General features: G+C 39.4%; 2 protein-coding genes across 10 annotated transcripts in view; both read left to right on the top strand.

Moving 5' to 3' along the window:
- The window catches only part of CHUK (component of inhibitor of nuclear factor kappa B kinase complex), a 36,306-nt gene extending 30,462 nt beyond the window's left edge, over window positions 1–5,844 (top strand). Inside the window, exons 17-22 of one of the 3 annotated variants that reach the window (XR_011494415.1) lie at window positions 413–509; window positions 803–950; window positions 1,505–1,638; window positions 2,241–2,475; window positions 3,857–3,956; window positions 4,701–5,844. Coding sequence is in view for 2 of the 3 variants with exons in the window: in XM_014865658.3 (XP_014721144.1) it covers window positions 413–509; window positions 803–950; window positions 1,505–1,638; window positions 3,857–3,956; window positions 4,701–4,730 (509 nt within the window). In the remaining variant the exon portion in view is untranslated. The remainder of the gene's footprint in view (window positions 1–412; window positions 510–802; window positions 951–1,504; window positions 1,639–2,240; window positions 2,476–3,856; window positions 3,957–4,700) is intronic. The other 2 variants (XM_014865658.3, XM_014865659.3) reach the window with 2 other exon arrangements.
- A 2,992-nt stretch (window positions 5,845–8,836) lies between these two features.
- Window positions 8,837–17,543, top strand: part of ERLIN1 (ER lipid raft associated 1) — a 34,632-nt gene continuing 25,925 nt past the window's right edge. The window contains exons 1-5 of one of the 7 annotated variants that reach the window (XM_014865655.3): window positions 8,837–8,951; window positions 9,273–9,396; window positions 11,184–11,265; window positions 15,248–15,294; window positions 17,181–17,242. In XM_014865655.3, coding sequence (XP_014721141.1) covers window positions 9,284–9,396; window positions 11,184–11,265; window positions 15,248–15,294; window positions 17,181–17,242 — 304 coding nt within the window. In that variant the 5' untranslated portion in view covers window positions 8,837–8,951; window positions 9,273–9,283. Of the gene's footprint in view, window positions 9,135–9,272; window positions 9,397–11,183; window positions 11,266–15,247; window positions 15,295–17,180; window positions 17,243–17,543 lie in introns of all 7 variants that reach the window. The other 6 variants (XM_014865656.3, XM_014865657.3, XM_070485385.1 and 3 more) reach the window with 6 other exon arrangements.

A 17,543-nucleotide genomic window follows, 5' to 3' on the forward strand; every position in this document is an offset into this window, starting at 1 on the left:
TGAGGCAGTCCAAGTTTGATGAATTGTCCTACAGTTTCTGAATAAGTGATGTTAATCATCTAAAAAAAGTGGATCTCTTGGCCAGAAGGCTGCATATGTGTCTGGGGCTTGGGTTAGTATGGGTTACAGATAGCCAAGACTACTCTTCTCAAAAACAGGCAACGAAGGTCTCCAAAGATACAGTGATAAATTTATGTATACATTATACACACATAACATTGTTTTTAGATATATAATTATAATTTATTTGTATATATCATATCTTAAAATCTTTTATCTTAATCTAATTTTGAATTTAAATGGAGATGTGTATTAATTAAAACTAGTTTCAGATTTTTAGGAATTTTTTGTTTGGAGGCTGATATGTTCATGCAGAAGAGAGGTTCTACCTATTGACTGAGGTCTTTTATAGATCACTCCTACAGCGACAGCACGGAGATGGTCAAGATCATTGTGCATACTGTGCAGAGTCAGGACCGGGTTCTCAAGGAGCTGTTTGGTCATCTGAGGTAGAAAAATTGTTTTATTTCCTATTGAAAAGCCAGGGCACTTTTGTCATGTTCCTTTCAAAGTGTAATAGCCCTTTTTGGTAAATATCCTAGACCCGGGAAGAGTTCTGGCAATATCCTGGGCAGCTTGACCACAGTTGCATGTGTGTCTGTGTCCTATTTGTGTACACTGCTTTGGAGATCAGTCATTAAATCTGAAGCTGATTGTGGTTCCTTTTCCCAGCTGGGTTTGGGAGTATGGTGTACAGTCTTGGGGGATGTTTAAGGGTCTGACACTGATTTAATCTCTCCAGCAAGTTGTTGGGCTGTAAGCAGAAGATTATTGATCTACTGCCCAAGGTGGAAATGGCCCTCAGTAACATCAGAGAAGCTGACAATACTGTCATGTTTATGCAGGGAAAGAGGCAGAAAGAAATATGGCATCTCCTTAAAATTGCCTGCGTAAGTAACTATTAATGAATTATTTATGTAACATTAATTTGCTGTTATTCCCTGCAAAAAGGATTTTTATCAGCATGATCTGGATCCTCTTGAAGACGTGTATTTTGTGTTGGATTGACACTCATGTTCTTTACTTGGTGTCTGACTAGCACTTCAGATGCAGGACTTCTTGATCATCTTTCATTACCACTCTCCTTTTCAGCCTCCTGTTTTTATATTCCTCCGGCCCTAGACCTCTATGGTATCCCAACCTGATTTGGGGATTGATGTACCTGACTAGTTAATGAAACCAACTGTTTGTTCAGCTGTTTTTTTTTTCTCCAATCAAAGTGGAATTGGATGGGTAGATACATTTGGTTTTAGCCAATAAAGAAAGGGGCCACAGACAGGATAGTTAGTTGTGGTGTGTAAAGGTGGGGATAGTCTTATACAGAAGTAGTCTGATTGTGCATATAAGTAGTGATAAAAATAGAAGTCCTAGGAATGTGGTAGGAAATTGTATGAATCAGTAGAGGTGCTTGCCTATAATCGTTTGGCTTTTTTTTTTCCTTCAGACACAGAGTTCTGCCCGGTCTCTTGTAGGATCCAGTCTAGAAGGTGCAGTAACTCCTCAGGCATCAGCGTGGCTACCCCCGACTTCAGCAGAACGTGAACACCCTCTGTCATGCGTGGTAACTCCTCAAGATGGGTGGGTTCACTTTGTAACAATAGATAGTTGTGTTTTCAAGAACAGTGTTAGGAATGAGGCAGGAGAGTATAATGGTTAAGGCATAGTCCTCAGTGCCTTATAGACCAGGGTTGAGTTCTGGACTGTTCCTTTGTAATAACCTTCTGTAATTAACTTGACTTTTTTAATGTTCACATTTCTTCATCTGTAAAATGGGAACTGTGAAAATTGAATTAGACAATGTATGTAAAGTGCTTGGGAAGTAAATATTCATCAAATGTTACTTACTATTAGCTCAATCCAAGTTCTAAGTCCTTTCTCTGTTACTGGCTTATTAATTCTTTTTCTCAAACTTTACTTCTCCCTCAAACATTTATGTCTATGAGAAATTATGCTGTCTTTTTTGCATTTATCATTTTGGGGCCCTTGATTATCCGTCTAATGAACTGTTGAGTTTAACTTACTCTTTTTTATAACTTAGTATTTCTAAAATCAGACTTTTTTCAATGCCTTAAATCAGTTTTGCAAATAAGAACTCAAGTTTGAAGCCCTATATTTTCTTTTATTAATTCCTACTCTTCTGCTAAAAGCTGAATGACTATCCATTTTTGTTATTTTCTCAGCATAAGATGTGCCGTATCCAGAGCCAGTGGCTCTTTGCTAGCTTGTATACTGTTGCTTTTCTCACAACTCATGGAGACCTCTACAGCACCAGCATTTCCTGGAAGCTCTGCCCATAATTAGTTTTGCAGAATTGCAGCCCTGTTACATCACTGCTCAGGAGGTCATGCAGCTGCACATTCTGTACTCTACTTTTATGAGAGAAAAGCACATGGCAGGAAGGCAAGCTGATATCAGGTATTTTATTTTTTCAAAGAAAGCAAATTATAGGGTATATCTTAGGGTCAGTATAGATTTGGCCCAGTGTAATACATCCACAGCTATAGTACAGGCTAATTATATAGATTTGAGGAAATATTTCATTAGTCAGAGTTGAAGCAAATAAAATTTAATACATTACTAACCTTTTTGCTTTCATTAAAGGCATTTAGGTTTGTTAGGGGATGCTAATGGTTGCAAATATCACCTCTATACAGGTAATTTCCAATTTGAGGTTATGGTTGTTTGCAAAAGCATATCTGACAGGAATTTTAAATATATTTTCTAGTAGGAATACATTATAAAGGAAAACTGATTTCAATTATAATGTACCTGTGGTACTTCACCACCAAGGATTGGGAACTCTTGGACTCAATTTTTCCATCTGTTGAATAAGAGCTGAATTAGAATTTAGTTCTAATACAGTCATGTGTTGCTTAACAATGGGGATACATTCTAAAAAATGTGTCATTAGGTGATTTCGTCATTATGCGAACATCGTACACAAACCTAGATGGTATAGCCTACTCCACACCTAGGCTATATGGTACTAATCTTAGGGGACCACTGTCATAGATGTGGTCCATCATTGACTGAAACTTTGTTATGCAGCACGTGACTATAGTGGCTATCATCCATAGGCTAGAACTGATTCTAATAGGGTAGGGACTGAGGGTTGGTAAAAGGTGAGGATCTAGGTTATATGGAAAAGGAAAGCATGGAAGGCGGAAACCAGAATCAGGAGTTCCTTCAAATACAAACTTCCAGGGATACTTCTAGGTTCTGGGCAGCTCCCAGTCACATTGTTTTCTTCTGCTGTCCTCAGGAATCAGCTTGCTTGTTTTCTTTTTCATTGCTATCATCTGTAGTTTCCAACCAGAGTTTCTTACCTTCCCTGATCCTTGCAGAACAGATTGTACTTTTGTGTCTTCTCCCCTACATTTGTGTCTCTGAAGTAAGCATGCTGGTGTTTTTATACTTGTAAGGAAAAGGAAATAATCCAGAAACAAAAAGAGATCTTTCATCTGTCTATGCCACAAGGATTCCCCTCCCTTGCCAGTTAGCATTTCAGGGGAAAAAAGTTGTGTATAAGTGCCATTTATATTTAAGAGGAAAATCAGATTGGAGTTACGGTAGACTTCTTATCATTAGGGCTGGGTAGAGACAACAGCTTGGAGTAACAAGCAGGACTCTGCCTCTGGGCGGGAGGGATGAGGAAACTGAAGCACAGGAGTCAGCTGCATTGGGGTGCTGGGTTGCAGGAAGGGCAGTGATCGTGTTGACCCTGAAGACCAGAAAGTAGAGGAAATTCATATGCCCCTTTGCTGAATTTGAAAAGGCTTATTTTTTCATCCCACAGGGAGACTTTAGCACAAATGATAGAAGAAAATTTGAACTGTCTTGGCCATTTAGGCACTATTATTCGTGAAGCAAATGAGGAACAGGGCAGTAGGATGATGGTAAGTTTTATATGGCTATGGGTGTGTATTTTAGGCATGTTGGCTGCTAGCCTTATGTGGCATTTGGGATGCATATGGGGAATAGAAGAACTCAAGAAAGAGCATTTGAGGAATATCTTCCACCTCAAATCCCCATCTTCTCTTATAGACATATCAGGGATATACTAGGATTATGTTATCAGTAATCTTCAACAGTAGCACTTTTGGTCAAATTAAATGAATGATGAGCTTTCTTTGCAATGTGACTACTGAAATTGAATGGTTTATGCCTTTTTGCTTCAGCAGTTAATTTTCTCCCATAAGATGGGGCAGGATTTGTACTATAATTCAAATGTAGTAACTGCTGTATGTAAAATAAATAATGTTATTATAGTTGTATTTAACAGAAGTGTTTATATTAAAATTTGGTTACTGTGAATTATTGATTTGTTAAAATTTGGAGAAACTATAATAAAATGTTTACGAATTAACTTTTACTACATTTAGTCTCAATGCCAACTCTTTGTATTTCATCTTTCATTAACAACAATTGCTTCAAATATTTATGAAAACTCTTGGAAATATTTTTTTAATTAGCAAAAAGTAAGGTAAACTAAATTCTCTAATTGTAACTTATTTATACTTTTGATTTTCCAACTTTTTTTGGATTATAAAATGTCCAAACATAATTTGCAAAAATGAACACCCATAGACCTGCTACTTATAGACAGCATCTAATTATAACTTTTTCATGCCTGGTTTTAGAATCTTGATTGGAGTTGGTTAACAGAATGACTTGCCACTTGTTCACTGTCCCTAAACCTATGGAAGTTGTTGCTGCACATGTTGGAAATTTTTCTCCCATGAAACTATTCTTCAGATACCAGTCAATGGAAGAAATGGCCATGATCAGAAATTATGCATGATTTTACAAACACAATATTTTGATTTGGGGTAATTTTAACTTCTGTACAGATTTGCAATCCATTTGTTTTCAAACTTGGTAAAACATTACTTATTTAACTGACTAAAAATATCTTAACATTTAACTTTTGGGCATAAGGCCAAAAGTAATATATGCAGAGAAGAAACCTCAACTAACATGTGTTCTAAGTAAAAGCTGTCTGCTTATATTTTTATGGAAGATACTGTTCTTAACTAAAATTACTTGTTGAAGAATAAACCCTACCTCCTTGTGTTGCACTCAACAGTGCTCTTCCTGGCATCATAAGGAGGTGGCTCAGACCTGCACATTTGACAATATCCCTTTCCTACAGAAGGGATTGTGCATCTGGGCCTTTAATACCAGTTTAGACTCATGAGTCTTAAGTGTGCTATGTGAATACATATTTAAGATGTACATTTAATAATATCCAAGAGAAGTCACCTGTTAATTTATAATGTATTTGAAAGCTTATTTGTTTTTTCATTTGTAAAAATGGGTTAAGGTATATTTCATGTGTTGTCATACAAATTTATAAAGGTCTGCACTCCCTTATCTGTAATTCCAAACTCCAAATGTTCTGAAAACAACATTTTTCATAAGCTTGGTGACAAAACTTATTTGCTTGCAAATCTAACCTGAACTGACATTGAATCTGTTTATCCCATTTAGTGTGACTATTCATGTATTTTGTTGCAGAACTATGAACATGTTTGATTAGGGGGGAGGGGTGCTGCCAAAGACCCTGCTGGGGGTTTACGTAGTATGGTATATGCACTGAATTACCTTTCTAAAATCTGAAAACTTCATAATTCTGAAACATGTGGCGCTAAGGGTTTCAGATAAAGGATTGTGGATCTCTATCTGTTAAGTAATTTAGAAGGAATTATTTGTTAAAAAAAAATGTGAAATGCTTTTGTATTCTAGACAGTTTTTAACTTTGTGTATTAAATGATTTTTAAATTACTTTTGAATCTCTATTTATTAAAATCAGATTATAATAGAACAGTTGAATATGGTTTGGGAAAAAGTAAAGGTTCCATGAAGTGGATTTGGAGCACAGTATAAGATTAATGGGCTCTCAGTGTACTTTCTTTAGGAATTAAACAGGACTTATGGTAAAGACAGAATTGGGTTTCTTTAATATGGTCTTTTCTCCTGAGATGCCCTATCACCACTGTCCATGTCTAAAAATCATGCTCATATCTTGCCCTATAAACTGATGGCTTAGTCACAGCATCGCCATTTTGCAGTAATCCCCAGCATTCCCATTTTGCCAGTCATCTAAGTTTGAAAGCTTGAGATTATCTTTTTAGTCATCCAGTGGTACTGTTTCTCTAAATAGGGAAATTCTGACTGTCACCTGTTACAACAGGCAGTCTCTCTCTCCTCTAGGTCTAGGTTTTCATCAATAAACATTTATTTGGGTACCTGTTGCTTGGAAGATAGTGAGCTAGATAGTAAGATCAGAAACAGTTAACAAAGGTAGTACAGAAAGAATGCTTACCTGGGACTCTGAACACTGTAAGCCATTCAAGCAATGAAATTATTGTTAAAGGATTTTATAAATGATCGTGCATTTTCTAAATATCATTTTTTTAATTTAAAGATTTTATTTTTCCTTTTTCTCCGCAAAGCCCCCCAGTACATAGTTGTGTATTTTTAGTTGTGGGTCCTTCTACTTGTGGCATGTGGGATGCTGCCTCAGCATGGCCTGATGAGCGGTGCCATGTCTGCACCCAGAATCTGAACCGGTGAAACCCTGGGCCGCTGATGTGGAGCGCACGAACTTAACCACTCGGCCACGGGTTCGGCCCCCTTAATATCAGTGTAATAACTGATAGAAGATCTGCTATAGGGTCAGTGTATTGCTGCAGTGATGTCAGAGTAGCCTGATCTACATGATATGGGCAGGTGATGTGAGTCAGAACAGACTATTATAGTGAGATCACCTCAGACATGCTTTTGATGCATGGGTTGACCACTCTATTTTTTGTTGGGTGACATCTTTTCAGAGTTGAATGGCAGTTGTGAATTGTATACATTTCATTGTCTAATTCAAGCAATATGAAAAACTAAGAGAATCCATCCAGAAAAGAGGCTCTGGAACAAGTTATTTTTTATTCTTTTTGCTTTTTGGAAGTTCAAGTAGCTAAGCTCTACAAATATCATTTAACTGGAACAGACAAGGTCCCAGACATTCCTAGGTAATAAAAGTCAAATGAATGATATGGTAAGTGCATTTATTGAAGGAAGAGGGTAGAGTATCTGGGAGGACTTGCTTTAATGAAGACTTGAATTGGTTCTATTTACTCCTCCCATTTCCACTGTTACTACCATTGTAACCTTGGGCCTGCAGTTTCCTAACTAGTTGGCTTCCCTGCCTCCAATCTGTCTCCACTCTAAGCCATTTTGCAGACTCACTGGCCCTAAAGCAATACTTTCCCATATTTTCCTGCCCAAGAGGTTACAGGGCCCTCCAACTCTAGTCTACCTTGTCCAGTTGTGATCCCACTGCTAGCTTTTCATGGCTTACACCATTACTGTCCAACCTATTCTATATGCTGCCTTTATTTCCCTTGTATTCATCCATCTCACTCCCACCTCTACTCTGTAACTTTGTCCTTTTTGGTTTTGGTAGTATATGCACATAATGCATATTTTAAAAAAATAACAGAAGAATATGCAATGAAAATAAAGTCTGTCTCTCGTCTCTAGCCATTCAGCTCCCCCTTCCTACAGAAAAAGTGCATTGGAGCCTTTCAAAATCTGGGCCTATTCTAGCCTACCATCCCACTCCTTTCCATCACATTGGCTTCAGGGAAGCTCAAATGCTCACAGTTCTTTTTAGTCTTCCTGGAGGACACCCCAACACATACACACACACACAGATACACACATGGTTAGCTCATTCTGTTCCTATTGCTTGAATGGCCTTCATAATGCCCTCACTAGATCAACATTCTGGCACATACTAGAGGCTCAGAAAAATACTTGGTGAGTGAATGATGCAGTTAGAGTATCTTCCTCTTTTGAACTTCCACAACACTTTACTTGCAACAAGTCTAGTTGCTCCTGTAGGGGAGGAAGAACTATTCCTCTACCCTCTAGGTCCTTCTGGCTGGTCTAAGAAATTGACAGACAATAACAGGAGAAAATCAAACCAGGTTTAATAACATGTATACATGGGAGAACCCCAGAAAAACTGAGTAACTCACCATTGGAAGCCACTGCCTTAATACCTCTTCAGCTAAAAATAAAGGAAGATGTTGGGGGTAGTGGTTTGGGACTTCAAAGGGGAGGAAGGCAATTCAAGTGGAGATGGAAAGGGAACATTTGGTAAACAAACGTTGAGGGTGCCTTGTAAAGACAAGGAGAGACGGAGAGGACTTTGATTAAATGGCCCTTGCTAGATTCCTCCTTGTCTATCACACCAGTTTATATTATACTATAGTTATCTTATGGTATTAGCTCCTTCCTGAAACAGGGCTTCTATCTTAAATTCTATTAGGCAGTTAGGGATAAGGTCGAAGTTTCGTCTGAGTGTTTTGTTATTAAAAAGTATTCAAGCCAAAGAGAGACATTTTGGGGTGGCAAATTCTGGTCCCCCACACTGCTGTATTCAGTGTAGGATCCGTACCTGAAGCACGTGCTTGCTACACAGCAGGGTTCACTATAAACCACAAAAGGACAAATTAACTACCACCACACTGAGAGTGAGGGAGTGGGTCTCTGCACAAGAACAAACTGACCAGGCCCTTGTCCAGAAGCCCTCTCCTTTCCTCTGCATCCTTGCTTACTCTAGATTGCCGATTTCCTTCTCTTCCGGAGCAGGGAACCAGTGGCGCACAGAGACGAAACCAGGTTCCTTCGCGGGAGATTGTGCGGCAGGCGGCTGGGGGAATTTTGTCCCCTCCGCTCCCCGTCTGTCCAGTCGCGCAGCGAGCGCTGCGTCGGCGTGCGTGCCCGCGCAGCCGCAGTGCTGGGCGAGTGGGCGGGGCCGGCTGTTGGCGGCGATTGGCGCGGCCGGGAGGCGACTGCACGTGCGGGCGGGGGCGATGCGTCACTGATCGGTGAGGCTCGGCGGAGGGGTCGGCCTCCCTTCGGCGTCTGTGACTGGCCGCTTTCTCAGTTAGTGCCTGCCACCGGGGGTCAGCGGCCGTTGAGAGAGGGGGTGTCACGACGCTCCCCCACAGGAGCGACCCGCGGGCCGTCTTGGGCGGAGGGGTTGGCGAGGGGAAAGCGGGCTCTACGAGGTGGGAAGAATGAGAAACGGCACAGGACTCCCCGCTCGGCCGGCGGGAGGGCGCCAGGTCTCCGGAGGGAGAGGGTGCAAACTGGCGGCGGTGGGCCTGTCACTTACGGGGCTGGGGGTCCTTTCATCCCTCATCCAGGAGGAACAAGGATGAATATGACTCAAGCCCGGGTTCTGGTGGCTGCAGTGGTGGGTCTGGTGGTTGTCCTCCTCTACGCTTCCATCCACAAGATCGAGGAAGGACACCTGGCTGTGTACTACAGGTGAGCGGCACGTGGCTCAGGTTCTAGAGCAGGGAGAAAGGGGACTCCCGTTAGAGTGCAGTCTAGGAAGTTGTTCCCCCTGCAGCGTCCGGGGAAGCTTTCTCCAGTCCTGGGAAGTGGTTTTCCTCCCAGCCCTTGGGAGAGTATGGGGGCCGAGGCGGGCTTTTGCAGGGCACCCTCCGGGTACTTGACAGTTTTAGTGCAACGTACATTTTGTGCAGAGGTTAAGACTCCCTACAGTTATTCCTGGTAGACAGCAAACTCAGTTATTTGTAGAAAAAATGAAGGCAGGCAGGCACTGGTCTCTCCACTTGGAACTGAATAGAAAGATAAATCATTGTTTTATTCCATATAACTACACAGGCTTTTAGTTTGCAGCTATAGATGCTATTTAGAAACTCTGGTTGTGTTTATGGTTGTTCCGTAAATATTTTCCTTTAAAAACTACAAACTCTGGTGTCTGGTTTTGACTTAGAAGGCCGTGATGATGACCAGGACGGTTGTTATATACCTGGAAATTGAGAGACAGAAACACAGCATGGATAGGCCACCCTGCTCCCACTTTATCCTTTCTTTTCAAGTTGAGGAAAAGAATGGTGTGGAATGTGTTGTTCTCTAGTTGAGCTCGAATAATTTTTCCCTGAACATAGTTGCCACCAATTCCTTTTGATATAGACAAAGAGGGGACAGTTTGGAGAAATTGTGGTAATGATGTATTTGAAAGAGCTTCAACTTTTTGTTTGTTTCTATCATTCCTCCCATCTGATGTTTCTACTTTTAGATCCATCCTGAGTCTTACAAACAGTCTTCCCTGTGAAGCGCCCGTTTCACATAAGTTTTACTGGTGTGTCTTAGCAGATGGAAGTCTAGCATAAATAATAAATGACAGATTAATCCATATTTCCATCTAGCTCAGCATTGTTTCCTGACAGTAAAATCAAGGAAAGAAGATTTCAAGGCATGGCTTTCAAAGAACTTAGGGATGGACCTCAAACAGTTCATCTTTCCCTAGTTTTTTTATGAATTCTTTGCAAGCCTATTTGTATTTTCAAGATAGGAAGCTAAGTTCTATGAATTTACTATTCACTATGTAAAATAGGAGTTCTTTTTTATATTTGCCCCCAAATGCCTCCTTTTTATAATTTCCAAGATGTGCTTTCATATTTCTCACATTCCAGAATTTGGTGAACAAGTCCACTCTTATATCCTATCTGTAAATAGTCTTATCCCCCAACCCTTCATCTTTCCATGCTAAATTGTTGTTGTTGTTGTTGTTGTTATAGATACTTTATGCCCCAAGGATTTTAATGGCCCTGTAAGTAGATTAAAAGAATCTTGAGCCTCCGAAATTTTCTCCTTCCTTCAGTTGGTGTTATCTTCTTTTTTAAACCTGGTGACTAAATGTATTGTGTTTTGATCTGGCTCGTGTTATGTACAGTTAAAGTACAGCAACTGAGAGCCATTAGAATTTTTTTCACAAGTGTTTCTCAGAAGGTTAAAGACCAAGGAGAATCCTTTGTACCTGAGAGCAGTGCTGGAGACCCAGAGGTGTGGTTGGTTGAGCTTATGAAACAAGATGTAACATCGGCAGTTTAATTTGATCTTTTCACCTTTTGAGGTGTGGCAGATATTTTAGGGACTGGCACTTGTTTGTCTTGAGTAACTCATATTAGGGAGGCCTTATTAGGTCAATAGCATGAGTAAGAGTGAATATTTATTACACCATTTTAGATTTGGGAAGAGAATTTCTCTCGATAATCTTGTCAAATTGAAACATCTTTTTGCAGGGGCGGAGCTTTACTAACTAGCCCCAGTGGACCAGGCTATCATATCATGTTGCCTTTCATTACTACGTTCAGATCTGTGCAGGTGAGTGATTCCTAGGGAAGCCCCACACTGGATAGACAGGTATGACAGGAACAGTTACCACATTCTTGGGTGGAGATGGATTTCCTTATCGGTTAAGCAAATGATGGTATTTACTTAAATGCAAAAGTTAAAGTGCAGAGTACAATTGTCAGAGCACAAGTTATGATTTTGAACCACCTCCCTCTCTTGAAGTGTATTAGAGGTATGAGCTAGGCAGCTTGGAAAGACTGACTTCTCCCATCTGGATAGTGGTGTGCAGCACGTTTTCTGTTGCTATCGTCACAATAAAAGCAGAACTTCAGAACATAACTAGAAATACACACCAGTGATTGCTTGGTTTAGAACGATGTTTGGTTTCCATAGAGGCAGGCTCCTGGGCTACTGTTAACGTGGAGGATCTGAGTTTTATACACAGCTTTGTTGCCTCACATTTTTGCCTGGGACATTAAGCACAATTTTATGTGGAACCTTAGTGAATGTTCTATTTTGACAGCATCCCAGAATATTTGAAATAAGCATCTGGTCATTGAGAACGATGTCTTGGCCATAGGAGACACTTAGTAAATATCTTCTGACATAACAAGATGACAAAACAGGATTAGATTGTGACTACTTTTGCAGGTCTAGTATGATCGTAAATCTTTGGATTCAGAAGTTTGTGTGCGATTTGATGCTAATTTTTCAGAACTCAGGAAAATTCGGTGTATTTAATCTTGTAATTTAAGTCTTGGCTTCCTGCTAAGTGAGAATTTCATTATGAATATTTAAATCCTTCAGCTTTCCTTCTAATTCCCTTTTAGATGGCTTAGAGCAAGAATTGTGTCTGTTGAAGTGAAATGTCGTGTTCTTCCTTTAGTCAGACTGATTTCCATATTATTTTCCCATATTTATTTTATTCACTCTCGCCTTGATTCATGCTCTTACGTCTTCTCTCACCATCTCTCCCTTCATTCCTTCTCTCCTGTCTGAATCTTGCCAGCTTTTTAAAGGCTCATTGCAAATCCCTCTTCTTTTAATATAGAGCTCTTAAAGTCTGTATTATGAACTTTGGCCCTTGGTCTTATTTCCTTTGATAATGTTGTCTTACATTGTTTTCTAAGTTTTTGTGTGTATTTTCTTTCCAGAAAGTCTCCGAGCTTCCTGAAGGCAGGACTTGTAACACATTTATATTTCCGACCTGTCTATTTGTGGTGAAAGTTGTTAAATTGAGCTGATTTCTCAGGAAGCAGTATAGTGTGGTGAACATGAGGCCAGAGACCTGGAGACTTAGGTTCTGACTCTGGCTCTGCCACCGGTTGCTTACATGACTTTGCAAAAGTCAGTTAACCGTTGTAGACTTCAGATATTCCTCCATAAAAGAAGGTTTTAGTTACATCAGCTCACTAACAGCTCAGTCTATAATGATATTATCAATGGCATCATCAGACTGTTAGAGACCAAGGGCTTTTTAGATCTTGTTCAAAGCCACGCAAATCGGTCTCTGCCTTCTTGGAGCTTAGTATGTTGAGTCATGTTGATGCACAGATATAGAAAAGATACAAGCAATAAACATTAAATAGATTTTAGAGTTTAATTGCATATATAACAAATGCACGGTGTAATATATAGTAGTGTATATCATAGTATATATGTAGTAATAAGCTATCATAAGAAAAATTAAATTAGTAGAAAGATTTTGGTGTAAACTAATATACCTTGCATGTATAAAAAATTAAGTGCTAGAGCCAGTGTGACTAAATAGGAATGTTCTTTCTTTCTATGTGAAATAGTAACATTCTAGGAAAGAGTTATATTAATAAAACCCTTTTAAGAAATTGTCCTTATAAGAATGAGACATAAAGAAATTTGTTTTTAGGAATTTTTGGAACACATTAGAAGACGTAGCCTGTCTAAACAAATGGCTTAACAAACTTGGCAGTTGAAAGGAATATATAAGAAGCATCTTGGGAAATGTAAGCTCCCATGTATGATGTAAGGAAAAAAACCTGTGCTTAGAGAAATATGAGCATCTTCAGCCTTTAAAGTATATATGACATAACCAAAGACTTACTTTAAAAAAAAATTCTTGGGGCCAGCCTGGTGGCACAGATCAAGCCATGCTCTGGCAGGCATCCCACATATAAAATAGAGGAAGATGTTAGCTCACGGCCAGTCTTCCTCAGCAAAAAGAGAATTGCTGGTGGATGTTAGCTCAGGGCTAATCTTCCTTAAAAAATAAATTTAAAAATTAAATATTCATACTGGGAAAATGATTTTTGAGGTAATATAAAAGAGGTATAAAAGTACATGAGGATGGGATTTTAAATTGAAGAGTTAACATTTCAGCTCTTTCCTAGTTTTTCTTGGTTTGAAAATTGGGTAGAGAATATCCTGTAGGTTTAGATAGGAATGTATGTTTTATTTAAAGTTAACTTGAAATATGGAAATTGAATTTGGTTAATGTTTTGAAGGAGATAAAATAAATTGAACTTGTCTCTTCATCAGGTTACCTCACTTTATCTAGAACCTATCACGAATGTTTACCATTGTCCTAGTCTCTCAACCATAGAGTTATAATCTCTTCTTTTTCTTCCTAGAATTTTATATACAATCAGTTATCAGATCCTTCCTCTATTATTAGATTGACAGCTTTCAGTTTGAGTGGTCTTTACTAAATTAACCTAAATAAATTAATACTTTGGCTTCCCAGCTGGTTTTCTTGCCTCCAGATATGATGAATGATGTGAACCGCATCATATAAGAGCCAAGGGAATAAGGAAAAAACATTTTGAAAGGTTTATTTTGTGGCTGTATGTAGGACCAACTAGGGAGAGCCCAGGTTCCCCAGCAAATGTTCAGGGCCCTCTACCTAATATCACCATGTTCTCTTCTCAGAATTTCCACTCTCGTCCATATCGCCCCTTCTGTCTGCCTATCTCTGCTCCAAGCAAGCCAGTCTACTTCCTGTCACCTACACACACAGTTTGTCCTCAACTTTGTGTATTTGAATAGGATATTAATTGAACCTAAGGTGTTCCTCTGCCTCATCTGTTCTTATCTCTCCGCCTCTAGACCTGGTTTATAAATACTTCACCTCAGAGAGCTTTTCAAACTATTATTTTACTGTCTGTTACTTGATGTGTAACAATTCAGTTTATACTTTGTTATTTTGTACCTGTTATGGATTGCTTTGTATGGGTTTTATCTCTTGTGTTGGATTGTGAGCTCTTCAGAAACAAGGAGCATGCTGCCTTTTCCCTTTGTAGTCCATAAAGTAAGATGTTGCTATCTGCTTAATAATTAATAAAGTGTAGTGTGTCCAGAATACACTCATTAGCTGCTCACCTCTTGGAAGCCTTAGAGTGCAGTAGAGAGTCACTGTGGATGGGAACAAAGACATGACAGGGCAAGGCAACTAAGCACCGGATTATTGTTTCACTAGGAGGGAGCAGTGCTGGTGGTGGCCCTTCTGTTAAAAAGGAAATGGAGTAGGCCATTCGAGAGACCGCTAGGGCCTGAACTAAATATTGACTATAGCTCTGGAGAAAAAGGTTGCCGGTGAGTTCAGTGGCACCTTTGAGTTGTAGACTACTCATATGAATATAATAGGTATCTGTTACCTTCATTGTAAACAATAATATTAGCAATGGCATCCAAGTGTAGAACACAAGTCCTTGCAGTAGTATCCTCTTGGGTCAACCATATAGTTTGCAATTCCAGGCCAGCTCCAGATAAATAAGGGATTCTTATTGAGAGATTGAACACTAGAACTTTCCTAGTGCATGTTGATTCAAACATTAGCTATAAAATATTTTGTCTCAAGTCTTTCCTATCTGTTAGGATGTAAAAAGAAATTACTCTGATAGGTAATCTTTGGGGACTTAAATTGTAGTAGAGCTCTCCCATACTTACCTCTCAGCAGTTCTCTAGAGATTTTCCTCTGGGACCAGTGGTACTTTGATGATATGTGTCCTGAGTATTGATGAGATTTTTTTCCCCCCAGACAACACTGCAAACCGATGAAGTTAAAAATGTGCCGTGTGGAACAAGGTAAGCTTTCCCCTTGCTTACCAGCCTCCCTTTAGTTCAGATGGAGTTTCTGTTCATAAGGATCACTTAAACATCTTTCAGATAGGCAAATAGGGGGATTTCTCTTCTGAGCATTATTTGAGTAAAGCCCTTTCTCCAAATAGGACCTTTCCATCTTAGGAGCCATTAGGATGTTATTGAAAAATAGGGTTTTAGAGCCAGCAGACCTAACTTCATACATCAGCACTGCTACATCTGCTTTATTGATTTTTTTTAAAAATAGACTTGATTTTTTAGAGCACTTTTAGGTTCGTAGCTACCTTGAACAGAAAGCACAGAGAGTTCCCGTATGTTCCTTGCCCTGACAGATGCCTTTATTGACTTTTCTAAGCTTAGTTTCCTCACTGTAAAAATCAGGTAATAAGACCTCCCTTGCAGAGTTACTGTAAGGGTTAGAATTAGTGTATGTAAAATGCCTAACCCCGGCACTTGACTCGGAGTAGGTGCTCAGTACCAGTTACAATGAAATCATCTCACCTTCTTGTCGTCTCTACTATTAAATGCCATCTAGTTTAGAGTTTCTGATTCAGTGGGTCTGGAATGAGGCTCCAGAATTTGCATTTTTAGCAACAGTTCCCAGGTGATGCTTATGCTACTGGTCTGAGGACCTTAGTTTGAAAATCACTGCCCTTAAGAGTTTTAGGGAGGGAGAGGCAAACAAGGCCCAAATATCGCTACTACAAGCCTATAAAAGAGGCTTTGACATCTATGGAAGGACAGAAATGCTTTTAAAAATGAAGCAAATTCCCTGTTTTAAGTTAACATATTTAATATCAAGTTCTCTCTAAGTCTATCTGTAACTCTCTTTTATGGATTCCCTTTAGAGATGACTCAAAATTGGCAGCTAGTGAGATTTGGGGTAAATTTTATTTTCATCTTCATGCTTTTCTATGTTTCCAGATTTTTTTTCATGAGCAAGTATTACCCTTTTTTTATCAGGAAAAATGTCATTGTAAGTTGGTAGGATGGTTTAGTTGTTTAGTTTCAAAATCTCTAACTTCATGTATCTTAAATTGAGGTTCACATACCCTTCAGGGTCTGTGCTGGTAGACCAGCAAGCCTGGGAGACCATTCATTAACAAGCCTGTCTTTCTGGAGTGTCAGTTTTACTCGAATGTTTGGGGGAGTATTCTTTTTTCCTATTAGAATAAATACAGATAAAAAGTGGATTGAAGGGGCTGGCCCCGTGGCCGAGTGGTTAAGTTCGCGCACTCCGCTGCAGGAGGCCCAGTGTTTCGTCAGTTCGAATCCTGGGCGCGGACATGGCACTGCTCATCAAACCACGCTGAGGCAGCGTCCCACATGCCACAACTAGAAGAACCCACCACGAAGAATACACAATTATGTACCGGGGGGCTTTGGGGAGAAAAAGGAAAAAATAAAATTAAAAAAAAAAAAAAAAAAGTGGATTGAAAATCTTGATGAATTATTAAGGTAAGGCAGGAAACCGAAAGAATTTCAGCCTGTGGCTGACCTCCATACCTCTTGGGGAACCATTTTACTTGGTTTCTTGAAGGCAAAGTTTGAGAACTGCACTGCTTTAGCTGTTGGCTTTGGTTACTAAGGGTGAAGTGCTGAGTGACTCTCGGTGGTAGGTTTGGTCTTCATGTGAGCTCGTTGGATCACAGTAGTTACGGAGGTGAGCCTTTGCTTATGAGTCGTCAGGTGAGTGTGTGTAGGGTCATTTGAGTAGTGATTTAGTGGGGTCGTTTTAATCAGTAGTATATGTCTTTAGACTTTCCTTCTAAATTTGTATCAGGTGGGATATGTTTGATGCTGTGGGATTAATCTGAGATTATAAAAGATTTTTTATTTGGCTCACACTTTTTCCGTTTCTTTGCTTTTAGTGGTGGGGTCATGATCTATATTGACCGAATAGAAGTGGTTAATATGTTGGCCCCTTGTGCAGGTATGGTACCCATCTATTCTGTTGTTTTTATAGTTATAATCAGAGTGTTTATACGTGAAAGATTCCCTGAGGAATAGAAAGGTACTTTTAAAGCCTTATGCCGTCATTCCTTTCTGATACATATAAAAAAATAATCACTGAAATATTTTCCATTTCTAGGGAATAGTGGCAGAAATATGTCACAAGTCCTGGAAAGACTTGGCTTTCTGCAATTGTATGGGTTACTCTTCTCTGTTTCGAAGAACATTGATTGTTTCTAGAATTTCTAGAAAGTTGCACTTTATCCAGTCAGGATGAGAGA

This window comes from Equus asinus, chromosome 2 (genome assembly GCF_041296235.1).
Source record: "Equus asinus isolate D_3611 breed Donkey chromosome 2, EquAss-T2T_v2, whole genome shotgun sequence".
Taxonomy (NCBI): domain Eukaryota; kingdom Metazoa; phylum Chordata; class Mammalia; order Perissodactyla; family Equidae; genus Equus; species Equus asinus.